This window comes from Durio zibethinus, chromosome 28 (assembly GCF_047325235.1).
Source record: "Durio zibethinus cultivar Kanyao isolate XHJ-2024 chromosome 28, ASM4732523v1, whole genome shotgun sequence".
NCBI classification, from domain to species: domain Eukaryota; kingdom Viridiplantae; phylum Streptophyta; class Magnoliopsida; order Malvales; family Malvaceae; genus Durio; species Durio zibethinus.
In genome coordinates, this window is record NC_143189.1 from 3,253,117 (window position 1) to 3,273,616 (window position 20,500).

The 20,500-nt window shown below is 34.3% G+C and overlaps 4 protein-coding genes and 1 long non-coding RNA gene across 11 annotated transcripts; 3 read left to right on the forward strand and 2 right to left on the reverse strand.

The window, feature by feature from the left end:
- Positions 1 to 708: 708 nt before the first annotated feature.
- On the forward strand, positions 709 to 6,831 carry LOC111280934 (protein REDUCED WALL ACETYLATION 3-like). Of its 4 annotated transcripts, XM_089757017.1 has the most exons (18): positions 709 to 886; positions 981 to 1,053; positions 1,145 to 1,210; positions 2,016 to 2,107; positions 2,231 to 2,368; positions 2,458 to 2,514; positions 2,593 to 2,665; positions 3,334 to 3,492; positions 3,992 to 4,141; positions 4,256 to 4,511; positions 4,820 to 4,935; positions 5,021 to 5,107; positions 5,196 to 5,284; positions 5,428 to 5,490; positions 5,628 to 5,684; positions 5,896 to 5,992; positions 6,086 to 6,244; positions 6,399 to 6,831. In XM_089757017.1, exons 3-18 carry the CDS (start codon positions 1,178 to 1,180, stop codon positions 6,402 to 6,404), a joined length of 1,632 nt encoding a protein of 543 aa, XP_089613143.1. In that variant the 5' UTR covers positions 709 to 886; positions 981 to 1,053; positions 1,145 to 1,177; the 3' UTR covers positions 6,405 to 6,831. The 4 variants fall into 4 exon arrangements, 2 of the variants coding, with proteins under 2 accessions (XP_089613143.1, XP_022724213.2); XM_022868478.2 differs by having other exon boundaries at positions 709 to 1,053; XR_016335022.1 differs by lacking the exon at positions 6,399 to 6,831 and having other exon boundaries at positions 759 to 1,053; positions 5,628 to 5,805; positions 6,086 to 6,114.
- Positions 6,832 to 8,107: 1,276 nt separating this feature from the next.
- LOC111280815 (uncharacterized) lies at positions 8,108 to 10,367 on the forward strand. The gene is made up of 2 exons (XR_016335250.1): positions 8,108 to 8,361; positions 9,059 to 10,367. It is a non-coding gene; the product is annotated as an uncharacterized LOC111280815 (long non-coding RNA).
- On the reverse strand, positions 10,084 to 14,505 carry LOC111280814 (UDP-N-acetylglucosamine transferase subunit ALG14-like). Of its 4 annotated transcripts, none has more exons than XM_089757524.1 (6): positions 13,897 to 14,505; positions 13,664 to 13,803; positions 12,876 to 13,019; positions 12,706 to 12,765; positions 12,335 to 12,534; positions 10,084 to 10,223 (listed from the first exon to the last, which is right to left on the reverse strand). In XM_089757524.1, the coding sequence occupies exons 1-5, from the start codon at positions 14,075 to 14,077 to the stop codon at positions 12,358 to 12,360; spliced, it is 702 nt and encodes a 233-aa protein (XP_089613650.1). In that variant the 5' UTR covers positions 14,078 to 14,505; the 3' UTR covers positions 10,084 to 10,223; positions 12,335 to 12,357. The 4 variants fall into 4 exon arrangements, with proteins under 4 accessions (XP_089613650.1, XP_089613648.1, XP_089613649.1 ...); XM_089757522.1 differs by lacking the exon at positions 10,084 to 10,223 and adding an exon at positions 10,501 to 11,211; XM_089757523.1 differs by lacking the exon at positions 10,084 to 10,223 and adding an exon at positions 10,501 to 11,277.
- Positions 14,506 to 15,190: 685 nt separating this feature from the next.
- Positions 15,191 to 16,148, reverse strand: LOC111280479 (chlorophyll a-b binding protein 21, chloroplastic). Its single transcript, XM_022867913.2, has one exon. The coding sequence runs from the start codon at positions 16,090 to 16,092 to the stop codon at positions 15,295 to 15,297; it is 798 nt and encodes a 265-aa protein (XP_022723648.1). The 5' UTR covers positions 16,093 to 16,148; the 3' UTR covers positions 15,191 to 15,294.
- A 1,559-nt stretch (positions 16,149 to 17,707) lies between these two features.
- Positions 17,708 to 18,745, forward strand: LOC111280505 (chlorophyll a-b binding protein 21, chloroplastic). The gene has a single exon (XM_022867974.2). The coding sequence runs from the start codon at positions 17,787 to 17,789 to the stop codon at positions 18,591 to 18,593; it is 807 nt and encodes a 268-aa protein (XP_022723709.1). The 5' UTR covers positions 17,708 to 17,786; the 3' UTR covers positions 18,594 to 18,745.
- The last annotated feature ends 1,755 nt before the right edge of the window (positions 18,746 to 20,500 follow it).

The following is a 20,500-nucleotide window of genomic DNA, read 5'->3' on the forward strand; positions in this document are numbered from 1 at the left end:
TAATAATAATAAAAAAAAAACACTTAAGAATAATGCAAGTATCAAGCATGCGATGCAACCTCTAAAAAAATATACGTTTTTAACCTTTTTCACAATTTAAAAGTTTTAAGTATTTAAAAACAAAAGAAGAAATAGTAAATTTTTTAATTTGAAAAAAAAAAGTTAATTACTAAAATTCTATGTATGAATAAATTTTATTATATTTATAATTTATTTATTAAATTAATAAATTTTAAAATATTATTTATAATAATTTATTAAATTTAATAAATAAAATAATTATTCATCAAACTTTTTGTTGACTTGCATCATTAGCAAGAATCTTAATATTATTGAAGTTCGGAGAAAAATAATAATAAATAATTATGAAATTTAAATTGAAAGTACAAAACTTAATTAGATTTGATGGTTGATAACATTAGTTTTAGTTTTGGTAGAATTGAAAATAATTATAAAAGTTATAATAATTGTAATTAAAAAAATTATTATAATTATTTTTGAAAAATTTTAATAAAAAACTTATATTTAATAAATTTTATTAAAATTGATATTTTGATACAATTAATAATATAATGAGCTCAAACATAGGACATTGATGTTCGTAGAATCCAAACCTAACCTCTAATTAGAACGGTAGTCCTAATTAATTGTAATAATAAGGTATTATATTAGTTAACTGTTTTGTTCTTTTTTTCTTTTTTTTTTCTTGATTGTCAGTAACTTGTATTTCTCATTTTCTGATCTATCTCGCAAGTCCCATTCACGCCCAAAACTGAAAGCAAAATAGCAACCAGAATACCCAACCCCAACAACAGCACGTCGGCAACAACAACCGTTTGGGAGAGTGAAAACGACGTCATATCTGAACATTTTCTCTGTTCTTCAAGCAAGCCGCTAAGACATCTCTATCTCTTTAATCTCCTTCGTTTCCGAATCTTCCATTTGGCTCTTTATTATTAAAAATGAAATTGTTGTTTTAGGGGATTGTATCTATGAGCATGTACTAGCAGAGCACCTTCTCTCTATTCTACTCATTGTTTTTCTCTTTCTTCGGTAGCCATTTCTTTCCTCTTCTTTGGTTTTTACTCTTAATTTGGGATATTTTTTGGATTGATTTGATTCAGTGCTGTTGCAATTTTTACAGTTGGAGGAGGTTATTGTTTGATCCAGAAAAGAAATGGTGGTTTCTGGGCCAATTACACCTGGACAAGTACGGTTTTGCATTTTATTTATTCAATGTTTTTGGTTAAGTTTAGATTTTGTTTTGAGATTTTGTAATTTGGATGAATTTGGACAATGCTTGATTTTTGAGCTGAAAATATTTTTAGTAGTTTTTGCAAGTATTGATTTCTATATACTAATTTTGGACTCCGTTATTTCGTTATTTAGATTAAATGTTTCTTTTTTTTTTCTATAGAATCTTAAAGCTTATGCATATCTCATAAATTTTTGTAGAAAATGATTTTTTATATATATATTATAGACGAACAAAAATGATGCTACTTCGGAGGTTTGATTTTATTTTCCCTCTTTGAATTAGTGCAAATTTTTTATTTTTATAAGAATTTAAGAATTTTTATGGTTATTGGAATCTAGTGTGATGTGTGAAGAGATCTGACTTGTAGCTTAGTGACAGTGTAGATAATCTAATGAATTATGGTTGTGATAATACTTGTCTTCATAATGTACGGAATCTAATATGGTATTGGGAAAGTTTTTGAAGTTTTACTTGATATTTGATGAAAATAACTTATTTACATTTGTTATAATGTGGGAATGGTATTTTAATTCATTCAACATCTACTTGCAGTTGGGGTTTCGTTTTTCTTCTTTTAAAGTTCATTGACCATGCCTATATCTGTATATTTCACTTCCCTATTCTAACTTTAATTATGCCACTTATTCTTACACATGTAATATTTGATCTTTCTTTGCAATTTTCTGCTTGTTTTGTTTTCTTGTATGCACTAGTTTTGCCTGAAATACTTAATGAAGCCTTTTTTATTATGCTGCAGGTGGCTTTTCTCTTAGGAGTTATTCCAGTTTTCATTGCATGGATATATTCAGAGTTCCTAGAATACAAGAAATCTGCATCTCATTCTAAAGTGTAAGAAATCGTTTTTCTTAGGAGTTAACATGGGTGCACAAATTTGATAGGGCTTATATCACTATTCTTTGGAGTTATTTACCTCAATATTTTTTATGCTGATGACTGAGTTTCAATTTGCAGCCATTCAGACAATAATCTGGTTGAATTAGGAGATGAGACAATTAAAGAAGATGACCGGGCTGTTTTGCTTGAAGGAGGTCTCACAAGATCAGCATCTGCTAAATTCCATAGTTCATCCATCAAAACGAACTTGATTAGGTTGCTTTCTTTGAGTTTCAATGTTGTTCTGGAGTTTTCCATGATTGTACTCACACTTATCTTACCATTTCCTTCTTATGATTTTCCAGGTTTTTGACTATGGAAGATACTTTCCTACTGGAAAATCGGCCAATTTTAAGAGCAATGTTAGCCATATGCAGAAATACACTTTTTTTTTTCAGCTTTCTATTTCTTCTTATGTTTAACTATGCAATTAAATGCAGGGCTGAGGTTGGGGCTATCCTGGTGTACTTCTATATATGTGACCGCACAAATTTCCTAGGAGAATCTACCAAGGTGCTTTTATACTTCTTGTTTGTGTTACTAATTGTTATTCATGATTTCATCTGTGATTTTTTTGGAAAAGCTTCTCAAGTATACTGTTGCATCTGCATTCCTAATAGGGTCTTGATTTTCATTTTTATATGTAATTATATTTTTTTCTGCTTTCTGGTTATGTTGGTGCCTTCTTTTTATCCATGTCCATCTTGTTCTTCTTAATTCCTTTCCCCTTCACAATGACAGAAAGAGGCGTTCAAGTGAATTTTACATCTATTACCCTTGGAGCTCATTGTTTTTCTTAGTTACTTTCCTTTTAGGTGAATTATATTTTGTAGAAACAACCTTATTTCTTCCCTTTGTACTTGCATCCTTCCTTGAGTCCTCTACTTTGGGGGGATATTTAATCTTTCTGTAATAATCAGTTTGTGATCACTATGTCCTCTGGCTAATAGTTCAATAGACAGGAATACCATACATTGCCCGAAAGGCTGAAATTATTTTCTTCTCTTGTGGTTGGAAATGTTTGATGGCTAAGTTTTTCCCTCTTTAAATGGTTTAAAGTGGCTGTATATTTGCAAATTGATGGTAGCTTGAGGGTTAATGCTTTGTTATCAAACGTTGATGAACACTATAAGGAATTATTTATCTATTTTATATTATTTCTTATGTGTGTTTCCTGACAGAAATACAACCGTGACCTTTTCCTCTTCCTCTACGCTCTTCTCATCATAGTTTCAGCAATGACTTCTTTGACAAAACATAATGACAAATCGGCATTCTCTGGAAAGACCATGCAATACCTCAGTAGGCACCAGACTGAAGAATGGAAAGGATGGATGCAGGTGAGTGTTTATTGTTAGACTTGTAACCTGTTAAGGAGTAACTACTCGAGCTTAGGCACCTTATAAACACCTAATTCTAAAAAGAGGTACTTAGATTATATTTCCTGATGTTCTTTTGTGTTTACTTTCCTCAATATGGTAATTTTATTTTTAAATGTCTGAAAAGGTTGAAGGTGATACCTATCTCCCGAAAATACCTTTTTCCATTTGGTCATAGCTACCTAAATTATGATTTGATAATGTTTTATGAAAATTTTAATCTCAGCGGTTGTTCATTCGATTTTTTTTTATATTATTTTCTCGTTAATTTATTGTAATATTGATAAAAATATTTCTATAAATGGTGAAACTATTACACGGGCCAATTCTTATCCCTGTCAGATTTATGGGATTGTTTGTGTTTGCAGTTCCATGGAATCCATGCTATCCACTGACTATTTCCAAACGGTTTCTAGAAGTTTTGTCAGCTTCACTTACATGTCTCTTTTTGCTTTTACAGGTCCTATTTCTAATGTACCATTACTTTGCTGCGACGGAGATATATAACGCAATACGTGTCTTCATTGCTGCATACGTTTGGATGACTGGATTTGGCAACTTCTCATACTATTATATTAGAAAGGATTTTAGTTTAGCACGTTTTACCCAGGTAATATTCTCTATGGGCTGTAATTGCCAAATCTGCATTCCATTTGTGTAGTTCTTTATAATTTTATACATATCAATAAACCTGAGATCCTCCTGTAACTTCAATTTGATGCAGATGATGTGGCGACTCAATTTCTTTGTGGCATTTTGCTGCTTTGTTCTCAACAATGACTATATGCTTTACTACATCTGCCCAATGCACACACTTTTCACCCTGATGGTGTATGGAGCTCTTGGGATTTTCAGCAAGTACAATGAGATACCATCAGTGATGGCTGTGAAAATTCTTGCATGCTTTCTCGTAGTTATCTTTATTTGGGAAATTCCTGGAGTTTTTGAAATATTCTGGAGTCCATTGGCTTTCCTTTTAGGTCAGCAAGCTACCTACCTCTTTCCTCTACTTTTTATTCGATTTATCAACTTACTAGTAATTCTCAGCTTAGAAAGTTCTTCTCATTATATTTAGCTCCCTTGATATGCTCCTAAATCATTTTCTTTTAATATATTTTATTGCATTTTAATTGGGAACGTCTTGCTTTCAAATATTTTTACCTAACTTTTGAATGAACCTAGTTGAATTTAATTTTTAATATTTATTTTAAAGCAAGTTCATTCTTCTTGGGTTGGATATGTTGTAGCTGTTTGCTTATATCATTTTTTTTCTCCCTTCAAATGGCAGGGTACACTGATCCTGCAAAACCTGATCTCCCTCGACTGCATGAGTGGCATTTTAGATCTGGTCTCGATCGCTATATATGGATAATTGGAATGATATATGCCTATTATCATCCCAATGTAAGTTGTTAAATTTTTTAGTCACGGAAAGTCTTGTTCCATTGGTGCACAAGTAACAATCTCTTTGAAATGTTTTAAATCTTAGGTTGAGAAATGGATGGAAAAGTTGGAGGAATATGAAACTAAGAGAAAATTCTCAATCAAAGCAAGCATTGTTGCAATTTCTTTATTTGTAAGTTGCCTGATCTTTTTATCGCTATATTACTATTATGCTTATTGGTTTTTGATGGATGGTTTTTGTATTTTCTTAAATTCTTCAGGTTGGGTATATGTGGTATGAATGTATTTACAAGCTGGACAAGGTTTCGTACAACAAATACCATCCCTACACATCATGGATTCCTATAACGTGCGTATTAAGGATTTCTTTTTCTAATTTACTTGAAAACTTGAGGAAGTTTATGTGAAGGCACATGGAATATCTTGTAAATTGAATCACTTTAGTTCAATTTCCAGGATCTGATTATCTTCTCTGCTTCTTTGTGATTCTAGTGTCTACATTTGCTTGCGGAATTGTACTCAGCAGCTTCGGAGTTACTCTTTGACTCTCTTTGCGTATGTTTCTGGACTATAACTAATTCATTCAATCTGAGCCCTACTTACAAGATAGTGGATTATTGATATGCATTTTCACAAGCTTCTGGCATTAATTTGCACTTTCTTTAATTATGCTACATTTTTGTGCTTCTTAGGTGGCTTGGCAAGATAACTCTGGAGACTTACATTTCTCAATTTCATATCTGGTTGAGGTTTGTCAAGCAATTAAAGTTTGTCTTTTTAATTTGTTCCTCAAACTGATATCTAAGAAATAGCCTGGTAGTGAAATAGGTTAACCTTGATATCTCGTTCTGCCTCTGGATCCTTTTTAAAGTATGGTAATTCTACAAAGCACTGAAGTAGTTTAAGAGTAACAAATTTACAGGTCTATAAGATTCTTATAATTACATTTCATACCTGCAGATCAGACATGCCTAACGGTCAACCGAAGTGGCTTCTTTCTTTTATCCCAGAATATCCACTGCTAAACTTCATGCTCACAACTGCCATTTATGTCTTGGCAAGCAAATTTTCTCCTCACTTCCATATTTTATCGACAGTTTTGATTATGTTCATTTGTTCAGTTTCCTGCCCTGTTGTCTTGCTTCCGCAGATGTCTCATCGCCTGTTTGAATTGACAAATACACTTAAGTCAGTTTTCATACCCACAAAAGACAACCGACGGTTGCTATATAATTTCATAGCTGGAGTAGCCATTTCACTGTGTTTGTACTTCACCTCACTCATTCTTCTTCAGATTCCTCGTTCAACCGTAAGCTCCTAATTCCAATGAAGCATTAACTAGTTATCTGAATTCTAAATGATGCGTGGACACCTTTTTCTTGCATACCGTAGCCTCTTCCGAGCTTAAGATTATCAGAATTTATTATGTTCTTAACCTGCATATATTGATTCCATGATTACAGGCCTGAGAAAGCATGATTCATGAGTTAGACAGAACTTTTACATTGGACATACGAAAAAATATATATAGTTGGAGCAAAATAAGATAAATTTGAAGCTGTCTACGAATCTAACTTCTGAATCAGATGTTTCCAACGATCGAGTAAAAATGCCCTCTATTATCGTCCTTGATTTGAAACTAAAATTCTTGGCTTCACCTTGGGACATTGATAGGGGGCAGGCATACGGCAGGAAGGAAATCTTTCTTTCCTTTTTTTTTTTTTTTTTCTTTTATATTTTGTTGTAATATTGGAAACTGCCATATATCGTTTCCTTTTTGTCAATTTTTTGGTCATTCATTGAAGAAAATGTAGATTCCTGTGACTTAGAATGTGTTGTCTTGGCACCAAACAAATTCGAGATCTAATACTAATGCAAAATATTTCTTATTGTGAACTTCCATCGTCTATAATATTGATCATTTGTAAACCTTTACACCGTACAATTATGTAATATTTTTTGAGAATGCCATTTAACATAATTAATAACCCAACCAAACTACAGAAAGGAGGATTGCGACGTCACAGAAAATTACTGATGATTTGTCGTGAATGACTGAAGCCGAAGCAGATGCCCTGGGTAGAATTTTCATGTCAGCAATAATAAGTTAATAATATCAAAGATGTGTTTAGTACATAAAATTATGATAAAATAAAATAATATAATATTATAAATAATAATAAATTAAATAATGTAATTTTATTTTATATTTAATGTGTGTAAGGATTGAAATAAAATTATTTATTTATTGATTAAAATTATTTTTTTTAATTTATATAATTTAAATTATTATTATTATAATTTTTAAAGGTATAATAAAATATATAAGTTTAACTTCAAAGATTCAAATTAATTTTCTTCATTTTGGAAGGAATGAATCTTCTTAAAATGATGATAATACTCTTTATAATTATATCCTTTTTAATTAGATACAAAATAAATATAATATAAAATGATTTTCATGTTATCATATTTATCATCCTATTCATCAAATATGATCTAATGGTATTACTTACACTATATTTGGATTGATGGAGGGGAAGAAAATAAAGAAAAGTAATGAAAATGGAAAAATCTTTCATTTGTCTTGATAACCTTTTAATTTAAAGGAATAAAAATGTTATTATATTTATATTTTTATTATGATATTAGATTTGATTATATAATTAACACATTTTACAAAAATAAATTTTTTTTATAAGTATTTTATATAACATCACAGTTTATAAATATTTTATAATTTTTTAAAATCTTAATAATAAAATAAATCAAATTATTATTGGAATAAATTAAAAGGTTAAATTAAATACAAAATTAAAAGGAAATCAATAATTGGCTAATACATATTATTATATTAAACATGATCAATTTTATTTAGATATATTTATTTATACAAGTTAAGTAATATAAAAATATATTTATATATTATATGTTCCTTTATGAAAAAAAAGGTAATAAATAAAAAAATTATTATAATGAATTATATCATTTACTTTTCACGAATTTTTTTAATTAATTTTAATTATTCAGATACATATTTCCTTTCTTATTTTTAAAACACTTTCTTTTTCTTTTCTTTATTAATGTCTGTCCAAATATAACGATAGGATTAATAAGCTGAAATAAAATTTTCTAGTAAGATTTAAATTTAAAACTTCTCCCAATTAATTTTCAAAAAAAAAAGAAAAAGCCTTCTCCTATTAGTTTCAAACTCTAATCATTGAGGCATCCCCTGTAATTGAAAGAATGTTTGAATCCTCTTCCCTCAAATCATGATGATATGCATGTTTATTAGCTTAAGGGGTCTCATGGGGGCAAACCCAATGGGCATCTTACCGGGAACCAATTCCTCGAGCGTGTTGCCTTGAAGGAACTTATTTGTCTTTGACATGGGAGAAGCTGAGCTACTGCAGCACTCAATCACAGGTTTAGCCAGTGTTATAATAAGTATTTGGAAAAGATCAGTTAAAAGAATTAATAGAACGAATTTTTTTTTCCCTTTTGCATGAGTTATGATTTCTTATTTGTTTCTTTATTAGTTCTACATCTAAAATAGGCTACAGGAAGTGAAACTAGACTATAACTTTTGAGTGCCTCTATCTCAGTTAAGTACAGATAACTGAGAAATACAATATCTGTTCGAGTTACTGTTACTGTAAATACAGACCTAAAGATGTCCGAAGAACTTAATCAAAATGCAATAGCAAACTAGATCATTTGTTACATAAAATTTTTTGGCTTTAGATGACACAGTTCAGTACTTTTTCTGGAATTCACACTACTTATCTGCGAGTACTTATTGCTTTGTATTGTATTCTCTGAGATGCTATCTGTCACAGAGAATAAAAAAAGAAACTTTGATCAAATTGATTTTTTTTACTATGCTTCAAAATTCAATAGCCTGGCTCATCTGTCTACTTTCCAAAATAAAGATCTGATAGCCTAAAAGATAAAATGCATTCCAAATTTGAGAATTTACTAAGCAGCCACCTGCTCTTTTAGTTTCGTATTCAAAGAGAGAATCATATAAGATATCACAGACTCAAGTGTACAGAAAAAATCCAGTTCATCAGAAACACTAATTGATGCTCCCTAAGTTAAGCCTTTGTGTGTTTTTTTACAGTTCAGGAGACTGAAGAAGGCAAACTGAAGGAAAATATGAATGGTTCAAATCAATCAATAGGGCATAGACCCAAAAGCTATAAGAGGTGGCGACGGATAGTTTAGTATACAATCTTTGTGCTTTCTGGCCAGGGGGTTGCTACAATGTTGTGAAGACTATACTTTGACAAAGGTGGAAAGAGCTAATGCACGGCAACACTTAACGCAACTGGCTGGCTTCCAAATTGTCATCCTTTCCTATTGCTTCTCACCACTCAAAAATTCAACTGCAACGAGTACTACCACAAGACCACCATCCACCATGATTCTTGCATCAGTTTTATGTCTCCCTTGGCCTACTTGTAGCAGCATATTTCTTTCTGCACTCGACCGGATCGCGGTACCTTCCTGTGTCTACTTATTCCCTCATTTTGTGTATCCCAGTTCGGTTTCAATGCTTCTCCTATTTTCTCAATTCACAAAAGTTCACTCCTTTCATAGTCAATTCTCTGATCCTTCCCGCCATCTCTTCCATCCTTCTTGCGTCTCACGACGACTCTTCAATTCCCAGGGGAGTCTCGAGAGGAAAATATGTGATCGGATTCATATGAAGCATTGGTGCATCTGCTGGGAACGGATTGGTGCTCTCATTCGCACAGCTCTGCTTTCAGAAGGTTATAAGAAGGGATTCATTTTCAGCAGTCATGGATATGATAATCTATCAATCACCAGAAGCAGCAAGTGCAATCCTGGTGGGACTTTTTGCTAGTGGAGAATGGAAAGCTGTAAAAGGAGAAATGGAAGAATATGAACAAGGAAAGATCCCATATATCATGAATTTAGTATGGATATGTATATTCTGGCAGGGTTTTTCTATTGGAGTCACAGCATTGATATTTGAGGTGTCTTCTCTATTCTCGAATGACGTCAATATTCTCGCATTGCCTGTGGTTCCGATTTTAGCTGTTATCTTTTTTGGAGACAATGGATTGTATAAAGGTAGTTGCCATGGTTTTGGCTCTCTGGGGCTTTCTTTCATATGCCTACCAGCATTATCTTGATAACCATGAGTCAGAAAGTGAGCTCAAAAGCATAAATGTCAATAATGAAACTCTAAAAGCTCCCTCTGGTTGAAGAAATGAGCTTTATGGGGCATCGGAGATTTGTAGCAAAGAAAGCAATGGTGCCTGTAAGATAATAAGATGTAACAAAGAGAATAAAATGGTCAAAATCAAGGCACTAAATTGCATAATCTAGACTGATTACTTTGAAGCTGTTGTCATGAAGCTGTAAATATTGCAAATAATTTAGTAATTATTGAATTTGATTACAGATTAATTGACCTTGATAAAGCCATGCCTGGAGATACCATAATCTTTCAAAAATTGCATGTAATTGAAGCAAAAATTTTCATGTCTCTCTCAATCGCCCCCGACCCACCAAATTCAAACATGCACATGATTCATGCCCGTACAAATTTTATGAACTTATGGGAAAACCTCAAGAACTGCAATCCCGCATCATTGGTGAGTCAGCTAGCAACTCCACGTTATTGCCAAGAAATAATGCAAAAATATTGATTAAAACTTCATTTCATCGTCACTTTTATTACTTTTTAAAATTTTTAATTTTTCAAAATTTCCAAGCAATATCATATTTGTTTAGAGATAAACAAGTAACTAAAAAGGAAAACAATGTTAACTTGGACTTGTTCATAACAGAAATAAAACCATTTTCTTCCTCATTTATCCCTCAAAGTTAAATGTTTAATTTGCATATCTTACGTAATCGGATTCCTAAGCACTATTGGTGCATCTGCTGGGGATTGCTGGATGCGTTTTCTGACACAACTCTCCATTAAAAAGCTTCTAAAAGGAGAAACACATCAAATGTCTTCAAACACACACACACACACACACACACATATATATATATATATATATATATATATATCAGTCACTGGTTGCCACTTCTGCCGCCATAGAGGGACTTTTCACCAGTGGAGAATGGAAAGCTTAGTCAATCGCAATGGAGGCGTTTGAAACGGGTAAATTTTCCAAAGCAACGACCCTGATTGAGACAGCTATAGCTTCACTGTTTTTTGTTGTCGGCCAATAGGATTGATTTTTTAAGTGTCTTCTCTCTTCTCCAATGCCTAAAGTGTCTTGGGTTTGGCTGTTATTCCAATTCTAGCTCTGATCATTTTCCCTTGAGAAAATGGATGCAATAAAGGCATCCATTCTGTAACAGGGTGTATAGAAGAAGAAAATAAATATCTAATTTTGTCTCACTAGGTCCATTCTGTAGCAGGTGTATAAAACAGAGAAAAAGAGACGCTATAAAGCAAATAGAGATTCCAAAATGGCAAGGAAGATTAGACAAATGAATCTAAGAATCAACCCATTACCGCTGTGTGAAATAGGGCAAAGATACATGCTTATATTCAACATAAGAACAGAAATGTCTGTGAACTCAAGCTAAACTCATCAACAAGGTTCATTGAAGCTCATAGTTCGCAAATCAAGTACAGGCCTTTAATCAGGCTTATTTAAAATCATTTAAACTGGAGCATACGTCCTGACTATAGGTATTGTCGCAAACTAGAGAGGGAGTGCTCAGAAATGAACTTGACTGAAGCTGCTCAAGCTTCAGTTATACACAATTATTAGCAGCTTCAGTTATACACAATTATTCCTTGCTAGTTTGCGACATATATTGATTATTCCCTTCATTGCTCAAAAGAAATAAAAAAAACAGTTAGATCATGCTAAGTTTGCATACTACACGGTTGTCCAAGATAAGCTCAACAACTTAAACAATTACACCTGCCCAGGCTGCTTGAATCCTTAAAATGATGTAAAGTTAGAGGGTTAAAGGAGTAGAAAAAGAAGAGTTGGAATTTTGAATTTAAGTATGTAGGAATTTGATCGTATTAAGTAATAAATTTTCCAAAATCACATAAATAAAAGTTGTTCTAGAAACTTATTCCTAAGAAGTTCTTTGCCAAACTTAAGGACTTAACATTCAGGCCGTGAAAAATGATATGCTGGCAGTTTCAATTAACATAGTCTGTGTTAAAGTGCAACCATAATGTAATGTTAGTATCAAAATTTTGAGATAACCAATATCACAATCAATCAGTTTTTATGTCTCATCGTCCACATTAAATCATGTTGCAGTAATCAAACCAACCCAACACAAACACTAAAATCCTAACGAAGAGAAAGAGAAAAAGAAACTTTAGAATGTCGAATACAGTATTAAGAAAAAAAAAATCTTAAAGGTTAATTGAGAGTACCCATCAGCAGCGGATTTAATTAACTACATCAGGCAACCAACATAATGAGCACGAGGGTACTTTCTCTGCAGTTGTGGCCATTGCACAAAGAACTGATCTGCAATCCATAACTTGTAAAGCAACAAACCACTTAACGAAAGCCTTTTTACTCTTGCAATGCTCTCAACATAAAAGATGGATGACCATCTAATTCCGACCACCTGCAAGCAAAACTTACAAGAAAAATGGCTAACTCCAATTTTCTTAGATGTAGAAATGTTTATGAATTTAAGTTTGTCTTTCTTTTTTTCTTTGGCTGGAAAGACCATATCAGTTTCATCAAGAGCGAAAGGCAATACAAAACAAAATTCATTAGAGGGAAATATGCAAACCTTGAAAAAGAATGCAATTACACATAGAGGAATACAAGTACCAGGGCCATTGCAAAGAACCTGCAATTAAGTTGAAGTTTAAAACAAGAAATTTGATTCAAGCACCTTTTTTAACTAAACAAAAAAATTGGAAGGGAAAAAAGTTAAACAGAACAAAAACAGCAAAATACCACTTGAGGTCTGATTTTAATCATCAGCCACAATGCATGAGCCATGGCAACTAGTGTTGTCCAAACAGAGGTTACATACGATTGACCAACTTCCCTGCTTCTATATATCTGCATGAACTCTGCAGAAACTCGCTTGACCCCACTCTGCAATTGAAATAAATTTAAGAAGGAACTGCCAAACTACAGAAGCCATGTCCTCCATCCACTGCCAAACTCATTTACGACTTCAAATTTACAAACTAATACTAATAAAAAGATAGCAAAATGGAACTACCAACGTAGGAAAGCAGCCAAGATAATTCAAAACATAGACATGACAGCCAAAAAACTTTCAATAATGCATCAGCAAAATATTAATGCCAGTAAAATATTATTAGATCTAGTTGTTTAGACAATGTAGAGTTAGTCTACATTACCCAATAAATCATACATAAGGGTCTGCAATTAGGCTCTCTGTTGATTTAGAGCATTGCTTATTGATGCAAATTCAATTGTAATACTAAAAAACATGCCAAAAAAAACAAAAGAGTTACTTTTTAAGTTAAAAAAAATGGAAAATTAACTTATTTCCCCACGAACAAAGGGGGAAAAAGGTACTAACAAGAATATCAAAACCATTAATAAATAATTCAGCGGATTTTCTTTAAATAATATATGTAAATAGTACTCGTATGAACAAAAATCACATTATAAAAATTGAAATCGAATGAAGAAAGAGGTAAAAGGCAATAAGCAAAATTTTAATAGCTATTGATAACGGAATGAAAATTTGAAGTTGCGAAATTTACCGAATCAGCCAACGAATTCTCCAAGACGCGAGCTTTCTGAAGACTCATATTATCAGTAGCCGCGGCGATATAAAACCTCGGCGCAAACCTGTCCTTTTGCAAAACTAACAAGAGATTAATCATCTCCGCCGTGTGTCCTCCTATACCGAGAAATCACAATCCAATGATCATAATTAAGCATCGTAAAATCAACGGCAAATAAGAAAACGGATAACCCAAATTTGAAAGCGCACCTGAACCTAAAACAATAAGAGTGCTAAGAGGCTGCCGTGAAGCTCTTTTGCTTAGCGGCTTGCCGGTTCGGTAAATCACGTAAAGTACTCGGAATAATACAGTAGTAATAAGGGCGATGAAGCAAGTGATTAGAAGATTTGAAGATAAATTGGAGACGCAAAAGCCATTATTTTTCTCCATTTTTGGATGTTCTTCAACGAAATTATGTGTGGAGGAACTCTGGTAAATAAGAAGAACGATCGAATAATTGATTTAAAAATTGGATCGTTGAACAAAGGAAATTTGAACTGAATGTTTCGAAATCCACGTATCAAGAAATCGGAATTTAAAAAGTGAAATTGAAAAATAGGATCGCGATTCGCGATGAAGAACGAGATTTTGACGGGACAACATAGACAGAAAAACAGGGCACTCGTAACGGAGTTACAATTTACAACGCTGTGAGCTCCTGAGTCCTGACGTTCCGCACAAATCCGCTGCGTTTTGCTGTTTATTTGAACAGCGGCACGCTGTTTCCAAAATTGGTTTTCGGGTTAAAACCCGAAAGGCGGCAATACTTTTCCAGCCAATTTTGACCTTGAATTTTGGGCTGTGAGTACCTATCGGACTTCATCCAATTATATTAAAATAAAATTGATGGAAAAAAAAAAAAAACATACAAATGAAAATTGCATAAAAAAACTAGAATAGAAACAAGATTTCTTAATTAATAGGCAAGATTAAATTTTTTTTTAAGCTTTCGAGTCTTACCATTCACCATGTGACAACAGATGGGACAATAGGTAAGATTAATGTGTTTCTTAAGGTTAAATATCGCCATGACTTTTGTCTTCGCGCAACATTATTATACACATTGCATTTCTTTTAGATAAAGGAACCATATAAAACTTTTAGTAACAATAACATAGCCATAATTGTTTGTTGTTTGTGCTTGATTCAAGTGATAGTTTGCTTAGGAATCTTAAGTTTCTTAAATAACCAATGTTGAATACATATTGTCCCTATAATCCGCATGTACTTTTCAAACAGCAGGGGCAATTATATGCAAAACTCTTTATACCTTAGTTATATGTAAACGATCAGTTGTAACATTTTGTCTCATTCTTGAATGCTACAAATTTTAGATGGCTGAGAAGAGTATTCGGGAATTTAACCCCTTTCTTACCAAATTTTACAGTTAAATTATTCGTTTGTCCTTGTGTGCTTCACCTCTTTTATCGTTTTGTTTTTGAAACAAACGAAGATGAATAGTTAAAGATTTGTCAGAGAAGAAGGTAGGCAGAAATTTTGCAGTTTGAGCACAAAGAAATCACATTATGTTCTCATTGATTTGCAACAAATTTACGCCAAACCAACAAAGAAAACATAAAAAGACAAATCGCTCTCACTCTCCAAGCTCACTTTCCGGGGACGAAGTTGGTGGCATAGGCCCAGGCATTGTTGTTGACTGGGTCAGCAAGGTGGTCAGCCAAGTTCTCCAATGGTCCCTTCCCGGTCACGATGGCCTGGACGAAGAATCCAAACATGGAGAACATAGCCAATCTTCCGTTCTTGATCTCCTTGACCTTAAGCTCAGCGAATGCCTCTGGGTCATCAGCAAGACCCAATGGGTCAAAGCTACCACCTGGGTACAATGGGTCAGTCACCTCACCCAGTGGCCCACCAGCAATACGGTAACCCTCAACTGCTCCCATCAAGATAACTTGGCAAGCCCAGATGGCCAAGATGCTCTGAGCGTGGATCAAGCTTGGGTTGCCCAAGTAGTCTAGTCCACCCTCGCTGAAGATCTGAGCTCCGGCCTTGAACCACACGGCCTCACCAAACTTGACTCCGTTCCTCGCCAGAAGCTCAGGGAAAACACATCCGAGAGCTCCCAACATGGCCCATCTGCAGTGGATGACTTCGAGCTCACGGTTCCTGGCAAAGGTCTCTGGGTCAGCAGAGAGTCCAGCCGTGTCCCAACCGTAGTCACCAGGGAACTCTCCGGTCAAGTAAGATGGAGGCTCGCCAGAGAGTGGGCCCAAGTACAAAACTCTGTCTGGACCGTACCATGGGCTTCCAGAGGCTGCAGGCTTGGTGGCGGGTTTCCTCATGGTAACACGGGCATTGACCTTGATTACAGGGGTGGCAGGAGACAACTTGACAGCCTTTCCGGCGAATGATGGAGAAGAGAGAGCCATGGTTGAGGCGGCCATTGTTAAGTGCGTTTTGATTGATGTGATTTTTGTGGTTTAAGTTTGAGAGTGATGGAAACAGGGCAATACGGTAGGTTTATATAGGGAATTGAGAGTGAGGTTCCTTATCTACGTAGTATCTATATCTCTCCTTTCATTGGAGGCTCAAGATTTTTGATATTATTCTTAAATGTCCACTTGGCACTCTTTCAATCCACAAAGTTCTTAGATTCACTTAACAGGCTGTAGCCAATGGCATCGTTCCACGTCTAGATTTTCAAGGATGACGGCCAGCAGGCAGAGAGAAATTGGACTGTTGGAGATTATTTGAACGTTTTTGTTTGTTTTATAGCAATGGTTAATAAGCTATGAAAATCTATCTTTTATCGCATTTGCCTTTTACTTCCACTAAATGAATGGACTGTTGGACATTTTGACACTTCATATAGCTAATAACCATAAATATTAATAAATTAACAGCTTACACGATTTCCATTTTCATGGAAAATAGATGAGTTTTCAAAGAAAGGGAAACTTCATGAGCAATATGCAAAAGATTTTTTGTGAAGTTATGATGTTGAAATCATGGCACCGTAATAGAAATTACAAAATTCCGGTGGTTGATAATACACAGCGGGAAAATATCTGCAGAAAAAAAAAATCTTGCTTTGCAGCAAAATGAACTTGAAGTAGAGAAAAATCCTCCGACTTTTATGTAATTGACTTCTTATAGTCTTTTTGTGTGAATCAAAATCGTTTACGTCACTGTTGAAGTGACCATAAACAGAGAGGTCAGACATGTGTATGCCAAATGGTTCTTTTTAGATGCCAACAGCTGTGTTCTCTTGATAGAGATTTGGGTTTCTAATTTAAGTAATAAGATGCAGTCTCTAATAATTTCAAATAAAAAAAAAAAAAAACTCTTTATATTCACCTAAAAATTTGAAAAACTTTAATATAATTATGGCGTTGTGAGGAATGAACAGAAACAATTTATGGTTGAAAAGCCCATGGTTTGATAAGAAGCCATTTAGAAAGCTTTCAAACCTCAGTTTTGATTGAAATTTTGCTGCTTTTTTGAAATCGTGTCGTGTTTATAATTCAGGTCTCATCTCTTATTATAATTTTCTTATGTCCAAGACTCATCGAGTACTCCTGCATTTTATGGTTCTAAGCAGACTGTTAAACACATTTAGTGAAGCCAAGAGTACCCTAATAAAGAGATTAGAGTATGAAAGACGACAAAGATATTATAACTCACCAGATTTCATTAAGAAATCAAGATGAAAATACATTGGAGCAACAGCATTCCTGAGCCATGCAATGAAATGCAAATGGTCCTGCATCTGATAAGTAAACGTGAAAAAAAAGTTGTGATTGCTCAAAGCAGATATGGGGCTATCCGATATTACAAGTGGCAAAATCTCATTGGATCAACAGAGAACACTTTAAAATTGCTGGAAATTTTTTATGCATCTGGTTCAACGAAATTATCCAACGCTGATAAGTGGCTCTGAGGATGCCAAGTAGACATTCGAAATCGAACTTCCAAATTGTTACTAACCAATAGGAATTCAGATATAGATATCATAAGATAAGGACCCTTACCCTTAGAAAATATTAATACCCCACCCGACCAAGCCCAACTGCCACACAACCTATCAACCTTTCTTCCCAAGAAGCTCCTTTCACGGCTTGTCACATTCAAATATACAATGGCAGCTGCAACCATGGCCCTCTCTTCCCCATCCTTCGCCGGAAAGGCTGTCAAGTTGTCTCCTGCCACCCCTGCCACCCCTGCAATCCGGGGCAATGGCCGTGTTTACATGAGGAAAACGGGCACCAAACCTGCTGCCTCTGGAAGCCCATGGTACGGTCCGGACAGAGTTTTGTACTTGGGCCCACTCTCTGGCGAGCCTCCATCTTACTTGACCGGAGAGTTTCCTGGTGACTACGGTTGGGACACGGCTGGACTCTCTGCTGACCCAGAGACCTTTGCCAGGAACCGTGAGCTCGAAGTCATCCACTGCAGATGGGCCATGTTGGGAGCTCTCGGATGTGTTTTCCCTGAGCTTCTGGCAAGGAACGGAGTCAAGTTTGGTGAGGCCGTGTGGTTCAAGGCCGGAGCTCAGATCTTTAGCGAGGGTGGACTAGACTACTTGGGCAACCCAAGCTTGATCCACGCTCAGAGCATCTTGGCCATCTGGGCTTGCCAAGTTATCTTGATGGGAGCAGTTGAGGGTTACCGTATTGCTGGTGGGCCACTGGGTGAGGTGACTGACCCATTGTACCCAGGTGGTAGCTTTGACCCATTGGGTCTTGCTGATGACCCAGAGGCATTCGCTGAGCTTAAGGTCAAGGAGATCAAGAACGGAAGATTGGCTATGTTCTCCATGTTTGGATTCTTCGTCCAGGCCATCGTGACCGGGAAGGGACCATTGGAGAACTTGGCTGACCACCTTGCTGACCCAGTCAACAACAATGCCTGGGCCTATGCCACCAACTTCGTCCCCGGAAAGTGAGCTTAGAGAGTGAGAGCGATTTGTCTTTTTATGTTTTCTTTGTTGGTTTGGCGTAAATTTGTTGTAAATCCAGGAGAGCATGAGAATTTTGTGTCCTCAAAATGCAAATTAATATGCGCTTCCTAGTAAATGTTCTGCCATTTATGAATCAAGTCTCTGCAAATTGCCAATTATAAACTCACTATATATGTATGTATGTATGTATGTATGTATCTATGTGTATATATATATATATATAAACTCACTATATATGTATGAATGTATGTGTGTGTATATATATATTCACCGTGAGAAATTGAAAATAAGTGAGAGAAGGAAGAGAAGTACAGGCTGTTCTGTATAGTTCAGATTTTTTTGATTGCAAATTTCCAGAGATCATTATCAATTTATACATGCAGAATTTAGTGCTATATTAAAACTCCAGTAATTATTTATTACTATATTAATTACAAATTTTAGGAGGGGGCTAAAGCATCCTTAATTTCCCCCTCCTTTTGGTTGAAAATGCATATACAAATGAGGATTTTCAAAAGCTAAGGGGGCCAACTGGCCTTTATAACTAAAAGAAGGCAAAATATACGTTAGTGTTTGGATTAGCCATAGAACAGCATCGAAGGAGGAAATATAAGAAGGAAAGATAGCAATCACGCAGGCTGGTGAGGAAATTAAGGGTAATTGCGAAGAAGTAACGCAATTAATCAATCATGCATGGATGTTCAAGGTAAGGATAAAATAAAAGTCAAATGATATACAGCCTAAATTAATGCAAATTAACAATAAAGTCTTGTCAAAGAGAAGCGGAGAGAGGACAGTCTTGCTTTTATTGCAGCCATTGGAGATGGCAGTTTTGATGGTAGGTGTGCAAGCAGGATGGAATGGTTTTTTTGAAACCATGGGGAGACCCTCCAAGCAAATAGCACATACTTCATCCTCATTGAGTCTCTGATTCAACTTCTGAGAATTGATATCATGGTGCATTCTAAGTCAGTTATATGTTAATAGTACTGAAAATCGATATTATAACTCAGAAAAATTCAGGCTTACCCTGGAATAACTGATTGAATGAGGGGAAAATGGATGAAAAAGAGGGAAGACTTCAAAAGAAATCAAGAAAAAAGACACCAAAGTACATAGAAGGAAATATCAGCTCTCTCTAATTTTTTGCATTGCACATTATAGTAAATTTCAGAACAAGTCAACCTGTAAGCCTGTTTCTGGGAATGGAGTATGATGATGCTATATTAATAATCTGGCTGCAAATTTTGATCTGGGAACTTGAAGGAAGAAAACATATTCCTTTGTAATATGTTCTTCTGTTTCCTTAATATGAAAACATTTTAAGGCTATCCTGAATGTGAAGGGTGCAGCAACATATGAATGGAAATTTTAATTAAGTCTACGTATGAATAGACATTAGTAAAGAATAAAATGGAAAGCAAAGGAAGAGAAAGTTTTTTAAAAGAAAGAAAACGATACATATATCTCTTATTTAAATAGAAATGAATCCCGATAATCATTGTTTTATTGAAGATAAAAAAAAAAAAGATTCGTTATAATATTCTTTTTTTAACTATAATATTCTTTTGTAAAATAACATATAATGTCAAACTAAACATTTAAAAAATGTCAAACCATACAAAATGATTTTTTTATTATTTTGGAGGGCATGGGAAGTCTAAGTTTAGTAACAGAGTAAATATTTATATCCGTTAATAGCATATCTTTAATCATCATCCTAAAAAACAATTAGAATTTTGTGTAAATATTGGACTCTTAAATATTCTTATTATCCTATAAACTTAATAGAAATGGGAAAGTATTGACAAAAAAAAAGAAGTTGATGAATAGCTATTAAAAGATTTGGCCATAGGTAGATTTGAAAACTAATAAAGGTTTTATTTGGAATT